The sequence below is a fragment of the Ictalurus furcatus genome, chromosome 10 (genome assembly GCF_023375685.1).
Source record: "Ictalurus furcatus strain D&B chromosome 10, Billie_1.0, whole genome shotgun sequence".
In the NCBI taxonomy this organism is placed as follows: domain Eukaryota; kingdom Metazoa; phylum Chordata; class Actinopteri; order Siluriformes; family Ictaluridae; genus Ictalurus; species Ictalurus furcatus.
In genome coordinates, this window is record NC_071264.1 from 30,943,927 (window position 1) to 30,966,007 (window position 22,081).

The 22,081-nt window shown below is 41.5% G+C and overlaps 2 protein-coding genes across 3 annotated transcripts; one reads left to right on the forward strand and one right to left on the reverse strand.

The window, feature by feature from the left end:
- The first annotated feature begins 1,556 nt into the window (after positions 1–1,556).
- LOC128614133 (conserved oligomeric Golgi complex subunit 4-like) lies at positions 1,557–12,542 on the forward strand. Of its 2 annotated transcripts, none has more exons than XM_053635439.1 (21): positions 1,557–1,803; positions 2,153–2,223; positions 3,169–3,369; positions 4,069–4,151; positions 4,299–4,413; positions 4,529–4,703; positions 5,685–5,878; positions 5,962–6,067; positions 6,397–6,512; positions 7,177–7,235; positions 7,537–7,670; positions 7,853–7,971; positions 8,050–8,216; positions 8,817–8,982; positions 10,139–10,201; positions 10,307–10,423; positions 10,579–10,671; positions 10,945–11,028; positions 11,103–11,204; positions 11,985–12,113; positions 12,339–12,542. In XM_053635439.1, the coding sequence occupies exons 1-21, from the start codon at positions 1,644–1,646 to the stop codon at positions 12,471–12,473; spliced, it is 2,589 nt and encodes an 862-aa protein (XP_053491414.1). In that variant the 5' UTR covers positions 1,557–1,643; the 3' UTR covers positions 12,474–12,542. The 2 variants fall into 2 exon arrangements, with proteins under 2 accessions (XP_053491414.1, XP_053491413.1); XM_053635438.1 differs by having other exon boundaries at positions 1,558–1,803; positions 6,397–6,554.
- Positions 12,543–12,700: 158 nt separating this feature from the next.
- On the reverse strand, positions 12,701–14,929 carry LOC128613330 (ryanodine receptor 1-like). The gene is made up of 4 exons (XM_053633994.1): positions 14,918–14,929; positions 13,885–14,020; positions 13,366–13,681; positions 12,701–13,201 (listed from the first exon to the last, which is right to left on the reverse strand). The coding sequence occupies exons 1-4, from the start codon at positions 14,927–14,929 to the stop codon at positions 13,003–13,005; spliced, it is 663 nt and encodes a 220-aa protein (XP_053489969.1). The 3' UTR covers positions 12,701–13,002.
- Positions 14,930–22,081: the final 7,152 nt, after the last annotated feature.

A 22,081-nucleotide genomic window follows, 5' to 3' on the forward strand; every position in this document is an offset into this window, starting at 1 on the left:
CCTAATACTGTGCATTTAACAACTATGGGATAATATACAGTATGTGGGTAGACAAAAAGGAGTTGTGTGTGGGGAAATAAACTCAAGTCACTCTGCAGGAACATTTTGAGGCAGACCAGTTTGTCAGGACCAAAAAGGCCAAGAATAGGCTGAGACCAGATGTTATTCACACCATCTCTGTGCATCGTCCTGTGGTCAAAATTAGGAGAGCCCCTGCACCATGATGCACCCCTGGAGCTACAAACATAGAGCACATTGCTGCTTGTAAGGGTCCACTCACTGGTCCAACGACGGTATCCACTGACGTGGTAGAAGGATTCCTGCGTGTTCCTGTCTATTTGAAGCAATGTGAATATCGTCATTCATCAAATGACAAAAGACAAAGAGAAAATCACTCACTGCTTATGACTGAATAACTTCAGTAACTTATAATGTAAAAAGTATAGTGGAAAGAGGAAATAATGACCAAGGACGGAGATGTCTATTTAATATCCTAAGGAGGACGGGACTGGAAGGATGAATTTAATGAAGAAATGGTAAGTTACAGTGAGACAGCAGGTGGCAGCAATTCAACATTATGGATCCCAACTGCTGTAAAACACCAAAGAGAGATGGAGGATGGTGGAAGTGGATTTTCGGGTCTGTGTGTTAGGAGACAGTGTTTTGGTTCTTGTTTGCTTACCCTTGTGGTTAATAGTATTCTTCAGTTCAAGTGTAATGTTAGTGTGTATTAGAAATCATTTTTACAGCCATAAAAGTAGCATCTGGCCAGTCATAAAGACGTCCCCATGCTCTACAAGTTGCATGTTATCTCCATTTCTTTCTCTCCCTGTCCCTTGATCTCTCTCTGTCTCTCTGACACACAGAGCAGAAGAATAAAAACCTGGAAATATCTCAAGACCCTGTGTGTGTGTGTGTGTGTGTGTGTGTGTGTGTGTGTGTGTGTGTGTGTGAAATCAACTAATTATAGACCGATTATAGGATTATTTCATTAATAGGACATCTATTTATTTTTTTTTAAGAAAACCATTCAATCCAGTTCGGGTCATTTTGACCCCCTTTATGCATTTGTGAAGGTTTTTTTGGTTCATGCATTGTAGGGTTAAATATCAGAAATCTAAAAGGTGTGTCTCATATCTGACACCTAGATGAACACTGTACAGTTGGATGTGTGACTGTAAGTCATTCCCTTCAAATGCTATTGAGCTTTAAATAATGGTATATTTTGTGTATGAGCCCATGCAATAATAAAATACATGGCAATATTTATATATGATTTAATAGTTTATTTTGTTAAATATAAAAAATCTAAGAGGTGTGCATTATAGCTGACCCCTAGATGAACACTGTACAGTTGGTTATATGACTCTAAGTCATTCCCTTCAAATGCTATTGAAGTCAGAAACGTGTTTAAAAATGTCGTGTGTAACTTTAGAGACGGTCCCTTAATTTCCGCATATCCGCGAATATCGAACATCCAGCTTCACACCAACTTTATTCCAGTTTGGAACAGTGTTGCTAAGCAGCATGCTATGATGACCGCGACGTGTCTTGCTTCTGTGACGTCACAGAACAGCTCGGTTTATAAGAGAGAGAAAACAACTCGGAGCGATTGTTGTAGTTGCTCTTATCAAGAGAGAAAAATGAATACGTTTTTGAGTGAACTTGGCGCTGGTGTAGTGGACGGTCCTCTGCGCCCCCTGCTGTACACGGCCAGAGCTGCAGCCACCGCAGCCGGCATTTATTATCATGTAAAACGAGGCGATGGAAATGAAACATCGGACCCCGAGGTCACAACTGAAGGTACAACTATTTCTCAGTCGTGCTGCTGTAACCACGCAGTTTACTTCTGTCCTTTAAAATAAATGAATTTAGTAGATTTGTTCAGTCCTTCATCATCTAAGAGGCTTTAGTCCTATTTTGGCTTCATGAATGTGTAATAAAATCTGTCAGTGTGTTCTTAGCCTTAGCCCACATTAGACATGTACATACTGACCATCAGTAAAGTGTTTTTATACCAGAGGCCAGTGAGAAAGTGGGAATACTTGTGTTGTGGAGCTTCACCAGGATCAGAAGTGGAAAATACTGCTGTTCTGGACTTCAAAACATAAACAATAGATGATGTCTGATGGCTTTTTATTATTTTATTTAGACCCAGTGTGTGACCGGGCCACGGAACCGGCTCTGCTCCAACCCACAGAGGTTCCTCAGGACCAGCTCACGGTAAGTTTCTTCTGCTCCTAACTTTGGTTGTGGGGAAAATCCAAAAATCCAGTTTTGCATTATATGAACATGTTAAATATCTGATAAATATCATGCTAAAGCTCTCTCTCTCACGCACACTCACACACACACACTCACACACTCACACACACCATCTCTGAGCACAGGTTGTTCAAGCCTTTAGGAAATGTCGTGTTTGCTCCTGTGTATCTCAGATAAAAAGCTGCGCTTGGAGACAACTGTGTGAGTGTAAAATATTGTGTGGATTGTGCAGACATGAGATTATTAATATTTTTTAAATCTGGGATTAACTCTCGTGCTCGTCAGGACACTATAAATGAGATAGTAAAGTTTTCTGTAAGGAGATGTTTATGTATATAACTTTTATGGAAGGAGTCTCCAGTGTACCAGTCAGAGGTAAAGCTGTAACGTTAAAATTTCTTGCCTTAAATAAATAAGAAAATCAAGGTCATTGGTCTTATAAGGGGAATAAAACACTCAGGGACGTGCAGTTATAGGGAAATAGTCAACATCCAGGTTGTAAGATGAACTCCGCTTCATCAAATGAGTACTTTACTCGGTATTTTACTCAGTATTTTACAGCACCACGTAGTGTTTATTATATGGCCTTATTATGTGTTCAGTTAAAGATTAAAGCTCATGAACAGTGTGTGTTTATGGGTAGTCTTCACCAGCATCACGTTCTGAACACGTGGCTGTTTTGGCTGGTGGACTAAAAACTAAGAACATGCATCACTACCGGACGAGGTAGATGGGTGCCAATACTTTGCACAAAGCAAGAGATGCGCTACAGTCGGTAATTATACACGTACAGTGAAGTGTGAAGATGGAGGAGTTGAGGAAAGGATGAAGAAGTGCAGCTACTCTACAGTGAGGTGGAATTGGTGCAGCAGTCGGTAGGAGTCAGTGTGTCCTGCTCTACAGGTTTACGGAGGAAGGCGAAGGCGAAGGAGAGGAAGTGACGTGGCTTGTGTGGATGTGGGAGCTGTGATGGATGAAGTCGGGTCTCCGGCGGTTCGGCGCTCTGGTGCCGAGGCTCTGTCTTCCATCCGAACCGAAACCATTGAATCTCTCACAGACCTGGAAGACCTGGAGCGGGTTTATGCTCAGCTCTGTGCCGAAGAGGTGAACTTCCGCTTCACATTCACCTCATTGTTCATCAGAACTGAAGAGTGTTTACATTAGCGTAGCTTCTTCACCTGATTAATGGCGTGTCGTCATAATAATATAATTATAATAGTAATAGTAATAAAAATCATCATTCCTGCAAAAAAACAAACAAACAAGTAGAACATTTAGCATTAAAGGCATTAAATTAAACATGAATTATTGACGCTGTCAAATAATAAATCTCTCAGAACTGTCGATCACTTAATTAACCACGCCCCTGCAACTATCTAATCAACTCATTAACCACACCCACTTGAATATAGCATAAATAACACTTATATGAACGCTTATAATACAATTTATTCCAAAGTACGTCCGCCCGTTTAATACTTAAATTATGTATTTATTTCATTCTATTTAACGCTTTAAACTTCTTGTCTATATTAAATTTAAAGTATTTCTTTCTCCCTGTGATGTTATTTACTACTGCTGGTCATGATTGTATCCTATATATTTGATGACCTTAATTTAAAATAATAATAATAATAATAATCATGGCTGTTCAAACGTTGGTCCAAACCCGATTATCAGAGCTCTGCGTATCGGACGATACGTGATACAGATCTGATCTGGTAACGTTTTGATTCTCTGTGCTGCTACTGCACGTCAGACATGATGGTAGTGATGTAGGAGGGGTTGTGTTGTGTTCTGCAGGCGGAGGTTCAGAAGAAGTTGGAGGTTCTTTCTGGACAGCAGAGCACCATCGAGACCAAGATGCTCGCTCTACAGAGGATCGGGTGAGTGTGTGGGTTTGGAAGTGCAACTCCTAGGAGTAAGTAGTGGGGTTAACGAACCATTCCCACATTATCTACGGTCGAATATTTACCCGTTAGTACTTTCGTGTGTGTGTGTGTGTGTGTGTGTGTGTGTGTGTGTGTGTTTAGACCCAACCTGCAGCTCATTGAAGGAGACGCCACGCAGTTATCCGGGATGATCAGCCTCACCTGCAGCCTGGCGGAGAACGTCAGCAGCAAAGTCAGACAGCTGGACCTCACTAAGGTTTTACACACACACACACACACACAGACACACACACACACACCCCTGCACCCAGGCTACATCTCCTCTCACACACACAAGCGACTGACAGCAGGTGTGTGTGTGCTCCTTACAGAAAAGGTTGTACCAGGCGATCCAGCGTGCTGATGATATTCTGGATTTGAAGTTCTGCACCGACGGCGTTCAGACCGCTCTCCGCAACCAGGACTACGAACGAGCCGCCGCCCACATCCACCGCTACCTCGCTCTCGACCAATCAGTGATCGAGCTGAGCAGGCAGGGTGGAGAGAGTGAGTCCTTTAACCGATTAAGGGTTGTACTTGACACGGACGTGTTCACATACACGCTGCATAGCTCTGAAGGTTTGTCTCCTAGCAACAGGTTGCCAGGTCGAGCTGTAATACTCTGGAGATGTCGAACCTCGTTTAGCGCGCTGGAAACGAACCAAATGATCCGTAAATTATTCGCAGGACCATGTCGAGTTCGAATCGTTTATTTATTCATTTTAATTATGCACCAATTTACTGAACTTTTTTCGCATCATGTTAACGACTTGCAAGGAAATAGACTAGTGATTCGATCAGGACAGAAGTAACGGCACCCTATAAAAGGAGAAGGTGTTAGTGCGTGTCCGTGGTAGCTGGTGCGCTGTGCTGCGGTGGCTGAGCAGCGTTAGTGCCATTCTTTCACCGTTTAGTCGCCATTTTGTCTTTTTAAGCGTTGTGAGTTTTGCCTTTTGTGTTGTGTGGGCGTGGCTAAATGTAAATGTGCTTGGTGATATCTTATTTCCATAAACTTTGACTTCTTTTTGTGTCTCTTTAAAATATAAACCTTTACTGAAATCACAATCAGGATGTCAATATATCATTTATAAATTTCTTTTGTGGGGAATCATGTTAAACACGGGCGGCTGTGGCTCAGGTGGTTGAGCGGGTTGTCCACTAATCCACTAATCACAGTGTTGGCGGTTCGATTCCCGGCCCACGTGACTCCACATGCCGAAGTGTCCTTGGGTAAGACACTGAACCCAGAGTTTCTCCTGATGGCAAGTTAGCGCCTTGCACGGGAGCTCTGATGCCACTGGTGTGTGTGTGTGTGAGTGTGAATGGGTGAATGAGACACAGTCTAAAGTGCTTTGGATAAAAGCGCTATATAAGTGCACCATTTACCATTTAAACACACACACACACACGATGTATTAATAGACTGAGTGATAATACTCCACTCTATACACATGTTGATGTTTCGCTACTCCCTGTGTCACTCGGCAGGCACGGCAGTCGACGCCAGTCTCGCTTTGCTGCAGGAGGCGGAGCTTAGTTTGAAAGCGCTGGTTACTAAGCGACTAGAGGAGGCAGTTGCCACGGGAGACCTGCCTCAGGTGGAACGCTTCTTTAAAATCCTCCCTCTGCTGGGTCTTCACGAGCAGGGACTCGCGCAGTTCGCCCAGTACCTCTGCAGTCAGGTGTGTGTGTGTGTGTGTTAATAACCCGCATGGTGTTGATGCTGTGTCTGATCTCTGCAAGTTCTCTTTCTCTCCGCACTCAGTTGGCGAGTAAAGCGGAGGAGAACCTGCTCCTGGCAGTGGGTTCTGATGTCAGTGGCCGTCGCGCGACGCTGATCTTCGCTGACACACTCACACTACTGCTGGAGGGTAAAAAGCACAATCACACGCTTTCACACTGACACTGGAGACTCCTTCCATAAATGTTAAACAAACATCTCACAGATCGAGTCCCTGTGAACGAGCTGTTGCTATAGAAACGGTAACGCATCAGAACGAGCGCGTCAACGTGTATATAAAACCTGCGCTAGTGTCCGAGCCGCTGTTTTTACGCTTTGCACATTGAGCTTGGCAAAACAAAAACTTTCTCCGTACCGTATTTCGTCAGGTCATCCACACGAGGGACTTTAATTCTGTAACACTCTGTATTAATATGCAGGTGAATCAGGGTGTGTAATGCATTTCTGTGTGTGTCTCAGGCATCGCTCGGATCGTGGAGACGCACCAGCCCATCGTGGAGACGTACTACGGCCCGGGCCGACTCTGCACGCTCCTCACACACCTTCAGAAAGAGTGTGACGCACAGGCACAGAAAGTAGTGGAGAAGTTCATCCAGCAGAGAGACTATCACAACAAAGTGTGTGTCCTCCTGGGTTTTTCATTTGGCGTGTGTAGGCCTGTCACGACAATAACGTTACGGACTTATCGGTACGATATACGGACACGGCCGCGACGTCGCCCGTTGGGTTTACGCAAGAATTTACATCGCCAACATTCTATCGGTTCGCACTGCTTCTGTCCTGTCGTCTGATCTAGGGCTGTCAGATTACAGTTCCAGCTTCGATTGTTTGAGACAATAACGCACGTTTAAGATGCGTAGCAAGCGCTAGCGCCGACTTTACTTAAAACGTACTGCCGATAAACGACACGCAAGATATTAACAACGCACTAACAATGTTTATTTGAAGAAGAAAAAAATCTAGAAAGAATAGTTCTAGCGTTTCAAATAATCCCAAGAAATTTCTTAAAAGCTCTTTGGAAGCGCGCGCTTGCATTATTACGCTGTTATATTGTCATTATATCAGTGGCATAAAATGGACTTAAAATGACAATAATATTGTTTATCGCAATTATTTCTGGTTCAATATATCGTCCAGCAAAAGTAGTTATCGTGACAGGCCTAGGTGTGTGTTTAGCTGTGTGTGTGTGTGTGTGTGTGTGTGTGTGTGTGTGTGTGTGACGCTGTGATGTCTCTGTAGTTCCAGGTTGTTCAGAGCGGCATGATGAGGGGCGTGTCTACGGAGAAGATCGATCCGAGGTACTTTATAATGATCGTGCATTCTGATTGGTCAGAAAAAACGAATGGTTTCTATAGTAACAGTTCAGAGGGACTCCTGCGGCAGACACTTGACTGCTCTTAAACGGATTAAAATTTATGCGTATTATGATTTCATGACTTCGGATGCGTTACCTAAATGTCTGTTCAGAATTATTGGCACCCTTGGTAAATATGGGGTTTAAAAATATCTCAATAATAATGAGTTAAAGTAAATAAATTTATTCTAAGAAATACAAAACCCTTATTGAATAGAATGTTGTGTGTGTGTGTGTGTGTGTAGGGAGCTTGACCCGGTGTTATATGAGGTCACCCTGATGAACTCGAGAGCCGAACTGTACCTGCGCTTCCTGAAGCGACGCATCACGGCGGATTTTGAAGTCGCAGACGCAACAGCGGTCGAGTCGGTGATCCGAGGTAACGACCTCACGTTAACTTATTTCTACGTTTTTAAATCAGCTCCACCTACAACACAGGGCACTGTAGCCCTGCACAAAGTATTGGCGCCCCGTACAGTCGGATAGTAGTTTCGTGTACACATTAAATACGTTAAAGTTACTGAATGCCTTCATGGCGGTTTTTTGTGTTTTTTTCCCCAGAGCACCAGCAGTGTTTAGAGCGATTGCTGAAGGATTGTCAGCTCAGCTGCACCATGCAGGAGCTGATTGGTTACTACATCCCCATGGAGGAGTATTACATGAGAGAGACTGTGAATAAGGTACACGTGCTAATAAAACCAACACACCTTTTTATATTGTGCGTTAGAATCCATAAACACAGAGATGGTTTTGTTCAGGCGGTCGCCATGGATACAACCGAGGCGGGTCAGCTGAGCTCCAGCATGGTGGACGACGTGTTTTACATCGTGAAGACGTGCATCCGCCGAGCGCTGACCAGCGGCAGCTCGGACTGCGCGTGCGCGATGATCAATCACGCCATCAGCGTACTCGAGACGGATTTCAGGTACACGCCTGCAAATGTCTATACCGTTACCTTCGCTGAGAAACAGAAGAAAATCCAAATTCACTCGTAATACGAGTCTTAAGGGCAGATTTTGATCTCCGGTCATTAAATGCATGAATTACTCGACTGTAAAGCACAAACGTAAAGAGAGAAAATCTCCCCAAAGCTGTTCTTACGGGCTTTCATTCAACTTTCCAACAGGAAAAAGTAGTCCCGCTTACTTTACACTTTCCTGAAGGTTCTGTGGTATCCATACGCCATCAGAGGAACACAGCTCACACATAACTCCCTCTGAAAAAGTAGTTCCATCTATTCCATCAAGGAGCGATTCGACACGTTTACAGCTTCATTTATACACGAACACATTTAAAACACACACAAACACACACACTATAGATGCAGTTGAGAGAGATTAAAGAAAGAAGGTTTATTTTAAAGCAGTATTTAGTTGCTCTGTTACAACACTTGGGTTTTTAAAATGAATCTTTAGTGAACAGGTTCTCATTTGCATGTGATGCTTTCAGATGAGGCACATGAGCATGAAAAGGAGCAACAGGAAATACATTTATATTGTGTGTGTGTGTGTGTGTGTGTGTGTAGGGATGTGTTGGTGACTAAACTGAGAGCCGGTTATCGAGCCAGCGCCCTGCAGGATCTGCATCGTGGTGTCACCAGCGCCGTCAGTCTGATGCAGAGCAGCTTACAGCAGGGAAAAATCCAATCTCTGGGCTTCGAGAGTCAGGAACAAGCCAAGAACGCTTACCTGGTGAACAACGTCTCATTACATCTCTGTTTAACGCCATATTGAGGAATTTATATTGTTGGGGTGAATCATTTTCTAAAAGAAATTTAAAAAGCAATATCCATCATGGGATCTGAGCTGAAACATACCTGTCTGATATGTCTTCCATACTGGTACGTCAAGTGCTCTGGGGTTGAATCTCAAAACAATGTAGATGTTTCTTATAGCTGGGTTTTTATAAGTGACAGGTTTTGTAGAGATTTGTGTTTTAAGAAGCAAGTTTTAAGCAATATGTAGCTGAATAAAGGGGGGGGGTGGGGGCAAGTCAATAAATGACACAGAGCCAAAAGAGTCGAGGCTATCTAAGAGCTGAGTCAAATGATTTGACACTGAAAAGAGCCATAATTCCGAAGAGTTCTCTTTTATTAGTGAGCTGAACCAAATGATTTCAATCATTGAAAACAGCCATAATTTGAATGAGTCGACTCTTATTGGTGAGCTGAACCAAATGATTCGACTCATTGAAAGCAGCCTTAATTTGAAAAAGTCGACTCTTATTAGTAAGCCAAGTAAAATGATTTGACTCACTGAAATGATCTGGAATTTAAAAGAGACGGCTCTTATTAAAGAGACCAGTCAAATAATCTGACTCGCTGAAAAGAGCTAGAATTCGAAATAGTCAACCGTTATTGGTGTGCTGAATCAAATGATTTAACTCACTGAAAAGAGTCAGAATTTGAGTTGACTCTTATTAGAGAACTGAGGCGATTTATCTGACTCACTGAAAATAGCCGGAACTTAAGAGTCGACTCTTACTGGCTAAATCAAATGATACAACTCATTGAAAGCAGCTATAATTTGAAACATTCGACTCTTATTAGCCAGCTGAGCCAAATGATTTGACTCACTAGAAAGAGCTGGAATTTGAAAGTGTCAACTCTTTTTAGTGAGCTGAGTCAAATAATCTAACTCACTGAAAAGAGCCAGAACCCATCTCACTAGCTGGTACAGACTTGAGTTTCGCCATTGGACGATTCTGTTTGTTTGTGTGTTGACCAATCAGTGGTCTGCACTAGTTTAGCCCCGCCCACACACCCCAGGAACTAAATTCAGCATGGGTATAAGGGTACTTCCTGGTGGAAAAGTCACTGTTTTGAATGTTTTCTACATTTTCTTCCAGGTGACTCTGAACAACGTGCAGGTCTGCAGTGAGAACAGCAGCACTCTGAAAAAGATGCTGGAGGTCTGATTGTTTCTGTAATCTGATATATTAATGGTCTTGTTCTTTAAACCTGTTTCTCGCCCACTCTCTGACTTCTTTTTTGTTTTTCTCCCCCCCATCGCTCAGAGTGATTGTGCCAAATTGTTCAGTCAGGTGGCGGGTTCAGAACAAGCTCAGGCTAAGATAGACAGCTGTCTGTCTGACTTGGTGAACACGTCCAGCAAGTTCAAAGATCTCCTCCAGGTCAGAAAATTGGAACATCCGTATTTCCGTTAGAGCTGTCAGAATTTACACAAAAATAGTCCATACATTAAGGTTTAAGATCCCTCAGTAATCTATTTTTAGCTTATTAAAACGTGTGTGTGTGTGTGTGTGTGTGTGCGTGTGCGTGTGTGTAGGAGGGTCTTCAGGAGCTGTATAACACGGCTATCAGACCGCAGGTGAAGCCGTGGATCAGCAGCTTCCTGTCTGTTTCACACAATATCAAAGAGGTGAGAAACAATCTCTGACTGTCACAAAGCACTGACACTGGAGACTCCTTCCATAAATATTTGTTAAATAAACCTCTCCTAACAGATCAAGTTTTTTTTAATCCTGTTGCTATGTTCTTTAAGTTGTTGCTATAGAAACCATAACATATAACGAGCGTGTTAATTATAAATGAACCTGTGATGTGCAGTCGCGCTACTGTCAGAGCTGCCGTTATAGAAAACTAATCAACACCTCCTGACCAATCACATCACAATCAGTTTTTTTAATTTCAGGAGGAGTTCAGGGAGTACGAGGCGAACGATCCGTGGGTTCAGCAGCTGGTTATGCAGCTGGAGCAGCTCATGGCTGAGTTTAAGGTAAAGAAAACGCCACTCGTGTTCAGTGTGGATGTTTCCCGAGACGTGAAGTGTGACGGAGTGTGTGTCCTCAGGCCGGCTTGTCTCCTGTCATCTACGACACACTGACCAGCCTGATGACCAGCCTGATCGCCATGGAGCTGGAGAAGACCGTCTTTAAATGCACCTTCAGCAGGGTGAGAGCGTCTGTAATTCACTCACACACCTCAGGGGGGCGTTCGGTTTACTAAATGAGATATCCTCACTCACTGAAGCGTCCCTTTCATGCTCTGTCTCCTTCTTTTACTCTTTTCTCTCTGTCTCTCTCTCTCTCTCTCTTATTCTGTCTCTCTCCTTTTATCTCTGTCTGTCTTTCTTCCTTTTGTCTCTCTCTTCTTCTCTTTGTCTGACTCTTTCTTTCCCTCTCTGTCTATTTTCCCGTCGGTCTCTCACTCACTCTGGCTGCCACTGTCTCTCTCTCTTTGTGTGTCTCTCTCATTCTCTTTTTTCCTTTGTATCTCTCTTCTTTTCTTTGTCTGCCTATCTCTCGCTCTCTCTCTGTCTCTCTTTCCCTCCGTCTCGCTGTCTTTTTTTGTCTTTCTCTTCTTCTCTTTGTCTGCCTGTGTCTCTGTCTGTGTCTCTCTCTCTCTCACTGTCTGTCTCTCTCTTTCCCTCTCGGTCTATTTTCCTGTCGGTCTCTCACTCACTCTGGCTGCCTCTGTCTCTCTCTCTTTGTGTGTCTCTCTCTGTCTTTTTCTGTCTCTCATTCTCTTTTTTCCTTTGTATCTCTCTTCTTTTCTTTGTCTGCCTATCTCTCTCTCTCTCTTTCCCTCTGTCTTTCTGTCTCGCTCTCTTTTTTTGTCTGTCTTTCTCTTCTTCTCTTTGTCTGCCTGTCTCTCTTTCTCTGTCTCACTGTCTGTCTGTCTGTCTGTCTGTCTGTCTCTCTCTCTCTCTCTCGCTCTCTCTCTCTCTCTCAGTTGGGTGGTATGCAGTTTGATAAGGAGTTGCGTTTGCTGCTCAATTATCTCTGCTCCGTCTCCTCCTGGACGATTCGGGAGAAATTTGCTCGCCTCACTCAGATCGCTATGATCCTCAACCAGGAGAGGGTTCGTACCTGTATATGATCAGCACTTGTGTGTGTGTGTGTGTGTGTGTGTGTGTGTATATATATATATATATATATATATATATATATATATATATAAAACACATTTTAATTTGGATGATAATTTCCTGATCAGAATTTCACCACGTGTAGTCACGTGTTTATACACAAATCAGCCCGTAATCAGGTGTAAACCGGATCTTTTGTTCCCTGTGTCTCATTTCAGGTGTCTGAGATCTTGGATTACTGGGGACCGAACTCGGGGTCTCGGACGTGGCGTCTGACTCCGGTCGAGGTTCGACAGGTCCTGGCGCTCCGGGTGGACTTTCGCAGTGAGGACATCGAAATACTCCGCCTCTAATACGCCGCTGAAGCTAACCACAGGGATTATTCTATGCAAATTTATAATATATCGACGACTTGAAAGACACGTGTGTCAACCTCATTATTTATGATTATGATTTTTGTTTGTACGTTTTATGTTACACCTCGACCGGGGTCGTAACACTCGTAAAGAGGAGACTTTTTTTTGTGGGTGAAGCACACTGAAGCAGCACTGAAAATCGAAACCTGTTGCGTGTGATACTGTGAAGTAGAAGGACACTTTCACTTTTTGACTTAAGTCTACGGTTAAGCTCAAGTTTAACTTATTCCATAAGTATACATTTATTCTTGATAACTTTCATAAAACATGAATGAACAAGTAATAATTAATTATTTAAACAAAAAAGGTCACAAAGCAACAAATCTGTGTTGAATTATTTCATTTGATCAATAGGCTCAATTATCATAGGCTCCAATTTAAATGATAATTCTTCCAAAATCAGGGAAATTGGAATAAAAAGCCTACCTTTAGGTCATTCATTAACCAGTGCACTAGCCTTAAACCTTTACTCAGCTGGTAGTGAAATATGATGAAAGTCCTCATCAGAAGCTGAGCAAAAGCAGAGTAAATAAATCATAAAGGAGACACTCGCATGCATTTCAGGGGCGCAGTGTCCCAGCAGGTCGATGAGAGCAGCGTAGAAGGACATGATGGCATTTCCCAGATGAACTCTGCTCCCCGCGTGTTGCTCTTCCCCTCCAAGCCTGATAAAACATGATGTAAACTCTAAACAGAACACTGAACACTACAACACTCCACACCAACGGTGCGTACAACAAACTGTGCAGTGTGTCTGGGCTTTAAGGAACGAGTAACTGTCACTGAAATATTTGTAAAAGAAACAGATAAGAAAGAAAAAGACGCATACATAGGGAAGCGTCTGTCCTTTCTGACAGTGGGGCCGTCTCTGGCCGGGTCCTCAGAGATCTTAATGGCTTCTTCAATGGCGGCCAAAAGGCCGTTACCGCCCTCTCGTCTGAGCACAGGGCCAAAACGCTCGGGCCGTCTGATCAGGAGACGCACCACCACGTTGGCATTCTCCTCCACGGTCTCTCCTGCACAGACAAAAACACAAAGATTATCCAGTACACATATAATTCCCCACAGTGCACCGTCCAAATGATGATGGGTGTGCACGGTGCAGTTTGTATGCAATAATGAGTAAGGACAGAGGATCAGACTTGCTTAGATCTTCCCAGAAAACATTTTGGTCCCTAAAGCTGTTTGATTTCACAAGCCATATCTCCGTTCTCCTGCTCGTCTCCTGCATCAGTCACCTTTCATCCCAATACATCTCCCACAAACCTCTATGGACTTTGCTGTTATCTTCGTGCCTGACCCAGAGTGTATCCCTCACAGCAGAGACACAACAATCATTCATACCCACCATTAACAAAGACGGCGAATCGGAGGAAGTCGAGGTATTTTCCTCCACCGCATGGGTTCCAGCTGATATCAGGATAACCTTTCGACAAGAGCATGGTGCAACGCTGCAGCCCGCAACTGGCCAAATACTTTACCACCTACACAAGAGCAACATCACACTCGGATATACAGCAGAAAGAATGCTATAGCAGAAAAGAAGAATGTAAATATTAGTACGGATTAATATGTACTTTAGTTGGATTCACAAACCTGATAAATAGACAGTAAAGGAAAGGTGTGCAAACTAAATATTTAAATCAGATTTCAGACTCATTATTAACTAAACCAGAGATCAAGAACCTTTTCAGCTGCCAGCTAGCAGATTCGTGATTACTTTTATTTATTTATTTTCCCGCCATCGATCACTGAAAGAGCTGTATATGGCTCCCGAGCCATAGGTTCCCACACTCCTGCATAATCAATCACAAGGACACGCCCATGAACTTTTTCAACTCATTATGTCCGTGTGAAATAACAGTTGTGGAAATGTAGAAATGCAGAAATTAAAGTTAAAGCTCCAGTCTCCTCCAGAAGATCCTGAAAAAAAGTCCGTCGGTGCCTCAGTGACTACTTCGCTCAGAGAAGCTGTCAATCATGACGTCACACCCCGTTATTATGGCATTAAATAACTAACTAAAATCAAACTTATTTAAAAAAAAAAAAAAAGACAAACACTTGAACTTACATCGGCGTGATAAAAACTACCTAAAATTACAGAAACCCTCTTTGGAAAAACTTTATTTGAAGTGTAATTTGATGGTTTAGTTTGTCTCCCGTCCCATTAGATTACATGGAGAGGGCGGGGTTTATGACCTATACTGCATCCAGCCACCTGGGGGCGATCGAAACCTTTTGGCTTCACTTTTAAAGACTTGTGCGGCACACTTGGCTTTAACACGCAACGATGGCCCTCTCCTACTAAAACACGTTGTTAGAAACACATGAAATATAATTACTTTAAAAATTCTTCATATATAATACATATTTTAACCTACGGAGGCCGCCATTACGTGACATGCGCAGTGCTCTCTGAGTCGATGATGTAAAATGGCTGCACTTGAGCACTCAGAAGAATTAGCTACTAGCCCTGCAGCAGGAAAATAATGCCACACTGTGCTGCTTTTGGCTGTGATACAGGGGATATCTGTAAATATAATCAAACCCGTAAGCATCTTTATGTCTTCAGTAGACAAGACACACAATCAGAGGATATTCCTTCAGGAAACTTTAATAAAAATGCTCGTAACCAACATGATAACTAAACACACCGGTGCAGCATTCTCTCACTCTACTCTCATCTTACTTCACCACCGAACTACCACCAGGAACGGAGTGCCATCTAGTGGTGTATCAATGTAAGGACATCACATATTCCCCTCTTACTTAAATTAATGCTTTCTCTCGTCAACAATGTACGGAAGCCCTAAGCGGCCATGATTTATTAATTTTTTCTGTTGTTTTCTCGTGATCTCGACATATGTATAAATTCCCTCCATCCATTTAATTATTCACTCTGTACCACATTCAAAATGGAGCTGCGGACACATTTAAATACAGCAGACACGTGACATAAACGTGACAGACACAATTCTGATCAGAATTACGTAAAAGGAAGTTAATAAGCATCCAACGTCTAATGTCCTTTACACATTCCTCAACTTTATTTTGCTGCTGTCTGTCCTCTGGCTTTACTGAAACTGACTTGACTAAATCAATCTTTTTTAGCCTAAGTCAAGAACTTCAGAGACAGAGAGGTTAGTAGATGTCAAAAAGTAAATAAACGTTATTGGAAACCAATAAAGTGTGACAGTCGGCAGAAAGTCCATATTATACACACACAAACATGTCTTTATAGACTTTTGGAAACAGTAAAATTATCCCTAGGTGGTGCATTCACCTTTTCTTCCAAGGAACAAACCAATCCCTATTGTCTTAATTAATTATTCATGTCTGTGTGTTATCTTAAATTTGGGGAGCATGCGCAGTTAGTTGTTTTTCTTGAAAAGGTTTTATGAGGACAAGGTTTCTTCCTTTTAACAAGAAAAAGGTTTCACTCAGGCTTGCGTGTCCTGTCCTTGAACCACACTCCCTTCCTGAGGCCCTCTTCCAGCTCCCTAACCGGCACATGGCTTCACAGTTTTCTCCCACAAAAGTGAATGTCTGATGCCAATTTATTGCTGTGCAGAAAAGTGCCAGCTGATACAGAAGAACTTTTATTGTACAGTAAGACACGGCGTTCGTTCAACTCAAATCCACTCAGAATATAACTTGATCAAACATTGTTCTATGGATTTAGATTATGCTTGTAACTGTTGATTATACATATAGATTATGTTTTTTTTTTTTTTTTAAACTAATAATGATTATTCGATTATGCTTAAGTAGTGATTCTAAATGTTGGGTACATATTGAGTACACTTCATTAACATATCCAAATGTTAGTTACACATATTGATTACACTTCATAGATATTTTCTATAAAACATACAGCTGTGTATCATCAGCATAACAGTGGAAGCTAATTCCATGTTTATGAATAATTTGACCTAGAGGTAGCATATATAAAGTAAAAAGCAGTGGGCCTAAAACAGAACCTTGTGCATCACCAAATTTAACCTCGGTTAAATAAATGCATGGGGAAGTCGCCATTTACATCTATGACCTAACAGCAAATGAAGTCGATTTTTGCCAGGCATGGCATTCCGCTGGGAGTAGTGAGTGACTGCAGCGCATGCTACAATTCAAGAGAATTTCAGGACTTTGCTGCTCACTATGATTTCAAGTCCCCATCATGCTCAGTCTAATGGGAAGGCAGAAAAAGAAGTGCATATTGTGAAGCAATTGCTCAAGAAACCATCAGAAGGCCAGTCAGATCCATATCTAGCTCTCTGAGCTATTGAGCAACACCTCTGGAACATGGTTCATCTCCCGCAGAGCTCTTAATGAATCGTAAGATAAGAACGACACTTCCCTACAGGATTGACACAAAACAAGACATGAAACAGAAAGCTCTTCAAAAGAGACAAAAAACAAACTATGACAAACAAACCAAAATGCTGAAAGTGTTATCGATGAATGACATTATGAGAGTGGAAGATGTAAACTGCTGGGACAAGAAAGCTGTTGTTAAGTAAATCCAAGATCATATATCGTCAGACCAGAGAATGGACAGCTTCTTAGGAGAAATCGCAGAACTCCTTAAGACACAAGAAACAAGCCAACACTGGCTGACAAGACAGGAGAAGTAGTTCTGGTCTCATCTGAAGATCAAGTACCACCAAGCATGCAGTCTTCCTCGTCTTCTTCCATTCTCATGGACAATGGTCATTCATTCTGCAAAAAAAAATGACTCGCCTTTACTAAGATCATCACATATCATAAAGAAACCTGATAGGCTTCATTTGTAAATGACTTAGTTACATTTGAAATGTTCTAAGCAGATGTATTGTTTTGAAATGTCTATGTTTAGTGACAAACGGATCATTTTGCATTATATTACCATTGTTGTTCATGCACTACAGTTTATATACTTTCTAAAGGAAAGATGTGATCAGTTGTTGTTCCTATTATTGTCCTCTAGATGGCAGTAGTACCAAATATACAAGTACCAAGTGCCTAAGGGTACTGTGGTAGAACAAGTGAGTAATAGAGAAGCTAAGCACATGTTAAATTTGAGTGCTTAAGAACTAAAGAGACTACACACACCAGTTCGGACATTTATTTCCAGAGTGTTTATTTAACAAACACCACATAGGCTAAGCACAGCAATCCAGACCTGATGATCATTATTTGCAGTTTTTATCAAGAAAACTGCGTTAAAATTTGATCCAAAGTCTGATGAATATAAGGATTCTGTGTCAGACATCGTACTGTAGGCTGTATTAAATTAGATTAGATTAGATTAGGAAGCACGATGTTTGGGCTGAATGCTAGTACTCAGGAGTGCTACAAACACCTAAAGCCAACAATATTTGCACTGTGAATTTCAGGACGCCGTGACTGAGGCTGAGGAGAAGATTCAGAAGCTAGTGGTGTCCAATACTCAGCTGGAGGAGAGAGTGAGGGAGCTGGAGGAACTGCTCTGTGAGGCACGCAGAGATGACATGAAAAGCAAGGTACGTGAGATATGCCTCTGATTAAAAAGTACTTTTCAAAATAATATGAGCACCGTATGATGGGAATGAGCGAGAAGAGGACATATCTGCATACTGGAGTTTGATGCAGTGAGTTTGAGGAGTGATGCTGGCGAGAGTAGATTAGATTAGATTAGATTAGATGGGAGGCTAAAATCTCATCTCTATCACAAGCTCAGCAATGAACCTATTAGGGATAAAAGTTATGTAATATGTAATGTAATGCCAGCTTGTAGATGTGATCATTAAGAACTCGATTTTTAACCTCTTTTGTGCTTTGTGTGTGTGTGTGTGTATGTGTATTCTCATGAGTAATGAGTCGGTTTCTAAAAGTATCTGAAAGTGTGTGTAGAAGTAAATAAAGCCAATAAGCCTTAATTGTCGTACTTTAGGGTCTCCCTGCCTGAAGCTGCGGAGAAACACCAGAAGGCTGAGGAGACCATTGCTCAGCTGGCGGTGGAGAAGTCTGACCTGAAAGATCAAGTGAAGACACTGCGAGGAACAGTGCAGGACATGGAGAACCTGCTGTCTGAGACTCACAAATATATTCAAAGGGAGGGAAGCCACCGTGGTTCTCTTTTTTATACCATGATGCAGAAGACACGCACTTCTCCTGAAGCCCAAATGGAAGCTCGTCTACGCTTGGTCCAATTCCACATGAAGTGTCGAGATATGACAGATCAGTGAGATAACTGTCTTCTTTTGCGCCTTGGATCTCCATAAGCAAATCCCAGAGTTCATGTAATTTGGAGTGGTCCTTGGCTGGAATCCCGGGAAAACTGTCTCTCCTATGTTTTGCTTAAAGACAGATTAGGGTTGCTGACATGCACTGAGAATATGCGTGTCACCTGTTCGCCAGATTCCTTTCCTAGCCATTTATTCATGAGGTCCAATTCTTGAGTTGCTGTGAGGTGAACTTCATGAGCTACACTGGAGAATGAGGAATACCATGACCGGTAATTCTCGGGCTTATCAGCAAATTGGTACAGTCCAGAACTGACAAGGTCTCGTCGTGCCAAATACTGTGCCAAAGGCTCTGCCAGAGGTGGTGTGCTAGCTGGAGGAATATGTCGAGGAGCATATGAACCAGGAAGAACTAACAGGAAATGACTAAACACGTAGTGACATCATCACATAACACAAATAATATAAATTTTACAAACGAGTTTGTTAAACTGAAAAGTAATTATCAACTTCCCATGTTCAACTAAAAATAAATACCAACAAATAAGAAAAGATTTGAGAAAGTTAAAAGGGCAACACAACCCAAGTGAACACAACCCCTCACTCCTTTAATATTATGCTATTGTTGCCTTAAGTGACATTTGTGTTACTGTCCTCTGCTTTTAATGATTAATTGGACAGACACTCAGGTACAGTCAGGGTGAGAACACACGCCTCACTAACAGACGTTTCATTCTGTTTATTCATGTTTGATGGAACATTGGTGCGGCGTGGGAGCGTTAGTGATTGCATTGGAAATGTCTGGCTAACGTGTCAGATAAGTTTAGGTCGTTTTTCATGCTTGCACAAATAAAATCCAGTATTTATAGAGGACTTTCGGATGTGAATAATTGAATGTGTGTTTTAGCTGATTAAACAGACTCACTGGTCTGCGATGGACTGGCTTTCCACCCGGGGTGAATTCTCCCTGTAGTTCTGCGCTGAATAGACTCTGGATCTTCCACGACTCTGACCATGATAAAGCACTCATGGAGAGGAATAAAGGAATTAAATTACTCATGTCCCTAAAGTTCTCCATGTTAACTTCTCAAAATATTACTCCCACCAGCTGAAAGAGAAAAAGTTCATTGGCAAGAATGTCCAAGAATCAGTACTAAATGTTTTTGAGAAATGCTATTTGGAATTTTTTTTTAAAATAGGCGTGACCTAGATGCTAGCCACACCCATAGCTACTTAGCATACTGGGTGAACTATGAAAGAGAAAAGGGAAAGTGGGAAATGGAAAGTAAAAGACCAGCAGTTGGTGTCAGTGATCATTTACAATTTCCTTTCATTTTGTCACTAACAGTGCGTTCCTGCTGAATCACATACCCTGCAATTGATTTAGATTTTATTTACCTATTTTATTTTTTATTTGTTTTTTACAGGTATGTAGCCTAATGTTTAAAAAAAAAAAGACAAATTATACTCAATAATTATAATCATTAAGAAAATGAAAAGCCAATGTGTACTTTCTTTTTCCTGTTAGAATTGTAACTTTAATTATGCCAATGAAATATCGATATGATGAAGAAAATGACAAAACGTTTTGACGTTTGGTGTTTTTATTTTATTTTTATTTTTATTTTTGAAACTAATGTTACATGCTTTTATGGAAAATTAAACTTAAATTTTTCCTTTTGGGCACAAAGTACCTCCCATATTCTTCTTCTTCTTCTTCTTCTTCTTCTTCTTCTACTTTCCCTCCTCCCCTCTTCTTCTCCTCCTCCTGTTTTCCCCCTCTTCTTCTTCTTCTTCTTCTTCTTCTTCTTCTTCTTCTTCTTCTTCTTCTTTTTTCTGCTTCTACTCCTCTTCTCCTCCCCCTCCTGTTTTTCTTCCTCCTCTTCTCCTCCTCTTCTTCCCTCTCTTCTTCTTCCTTTTCTTCTACTTATTATTATTATTATTCAACACTGTCTTCTTCATGCCGTTTACTGGCAGTATTCTGGTAAACCCAGATCTCAACAAGAGATCAAAGTGATGTACTCTAGTACATGTACCCAATGCCCATAAGTGCGGTCTTCTGACCTTCATTAGCTGATGGGTGACCTGTGAGTATCTTGATGTTGTGATCAAGTCCTTTCTTTATTATACCTAATGCTCCTACTATAACTGGCACTGTCCTGGTTTTACATTTCCACATCCTACTGATCTCAATTTCCAGGTCCTGGTATTTACTGATCTTTTCAGTATCTTTAAGCATGATGTTCAAATCATCTGGGACGGCTATATCGATCAGTAGGCCGGTTTACTCTTTCTTGTGATGCTGCACTATATCTGGTCAGTTAGCTAAGATGGTCCTATACATAACTATTGGAACATGCCACATGGTGGTTGTTACCTTTTCTAGTTGATGTTCATAATACTTATCTGGCACTTGTACACTTACATGCTTCACATGGTCCAGTGAACATAGCTGGCTACCTTATTGTGTCTGTGGATGTATTCAGATGGTGCAAGTATTGTACACCCTGCAACAATATGACTTGTGTGATCTTCTGCCTCGTCTACATTTACTATCAACTGGGAGTTTTAAGATGTTCTTTTGGTGATATCTGGTGCTGAGTGCTTGGTTCTGTGCTTCCATGACTATTATTATTATTATTATAATGACAATGATGATTATATTATTATTATTATTATTATTATTATTATTATTATTATTATTATTATCATATTATTTTCTTCTCCTTCTACTCCTCTTCCTCCTCCTCATCTTCTTTTTTCATTGCAGTTGGCAAACAATAGATTAGTTCACGACCACCTCCTACTGAAGTCTGGAGAAAGATGTTCCCTAAAAGCAATTTAACTAAACAACAAAATTAATTCTAGACTTTCTAACTAGATGCACTGTTCTCCTGACCATCAGTGGAATAAAACCAAAGGAGCTCCAATGAGTGCATTATGATCCATTTTAAAAGTCACTTTGCTCATTATAGCAGCGTTGGGTTTTGTCCGCAGACCATTTGGGACGACATTGTAATCTAAGGCCTGTAGATGGCGCACTATAGCTGTTCAGCTTCCACATTAATTAATGACGGAGTAAATATCGTACTTTAGATTTGAAACATATACAGATATGTACAACTAAGCTCTTTTTGTAAACCTTATATATATATATATATATATATATATATATATATATATATATATATATATATATATATATATATATATATAAATACACAGCACGATTCAAATACTGCAGGCAATACAAATGATATAATAAAAATCACCCGAAACACTACCTGCTCACACATAAAGGTACCAATCACTGGGGTGATACCTTCAAGGGTAGATGTTTTA

What these genes read in the sequence shown, in the direction of transcription:
- LOC128614133 (XM_053635438.1), top strand. Translation starts at nt 1,644, where the DNA reads ATGAATACGTTTTTGAGTGAACTTGGCGCTGGTGTAGTGGACGGTCCT. An exon ending in CCCCGAGGTCACAACTGAAG is followed by an intron (nt 1,804 to 2,152) that starts GTACAACTATTT and finishes TATTTTATTTAG; the next exon opens with ACCCAGTGTGTGACCGGGCC. An exon ending in AAGCCAAGAACGCTTACCTG is followed by an intron (nt 8,983 to 10,138) that starts GTGAACAACGTC and finishes ATTTTCTTCCAG; the next exon opens with GTGACTCTGAACAACGTGCA.
- LOC128613330 (XM_053633994.1), bottom strand. An exon ending in ATTCGCCGTCTTTGTTAATG is followed by an intron (nt 13,682 to 13,884) that starts GTGGGTATGAAT and finishes GGAAGATCTAAG; the next exon opens with CAAGTCTGATCCTCTGTCCT. An exon ending in AAGGACAGACGCTTCCCTAT is followed by an intron (nt 13,202 to 13,365) that starts GTATGCGTCTTT and finishes ATGTTTTATCAG; the next exon opens with GCTTGGAGGGGAAGAGCAAC.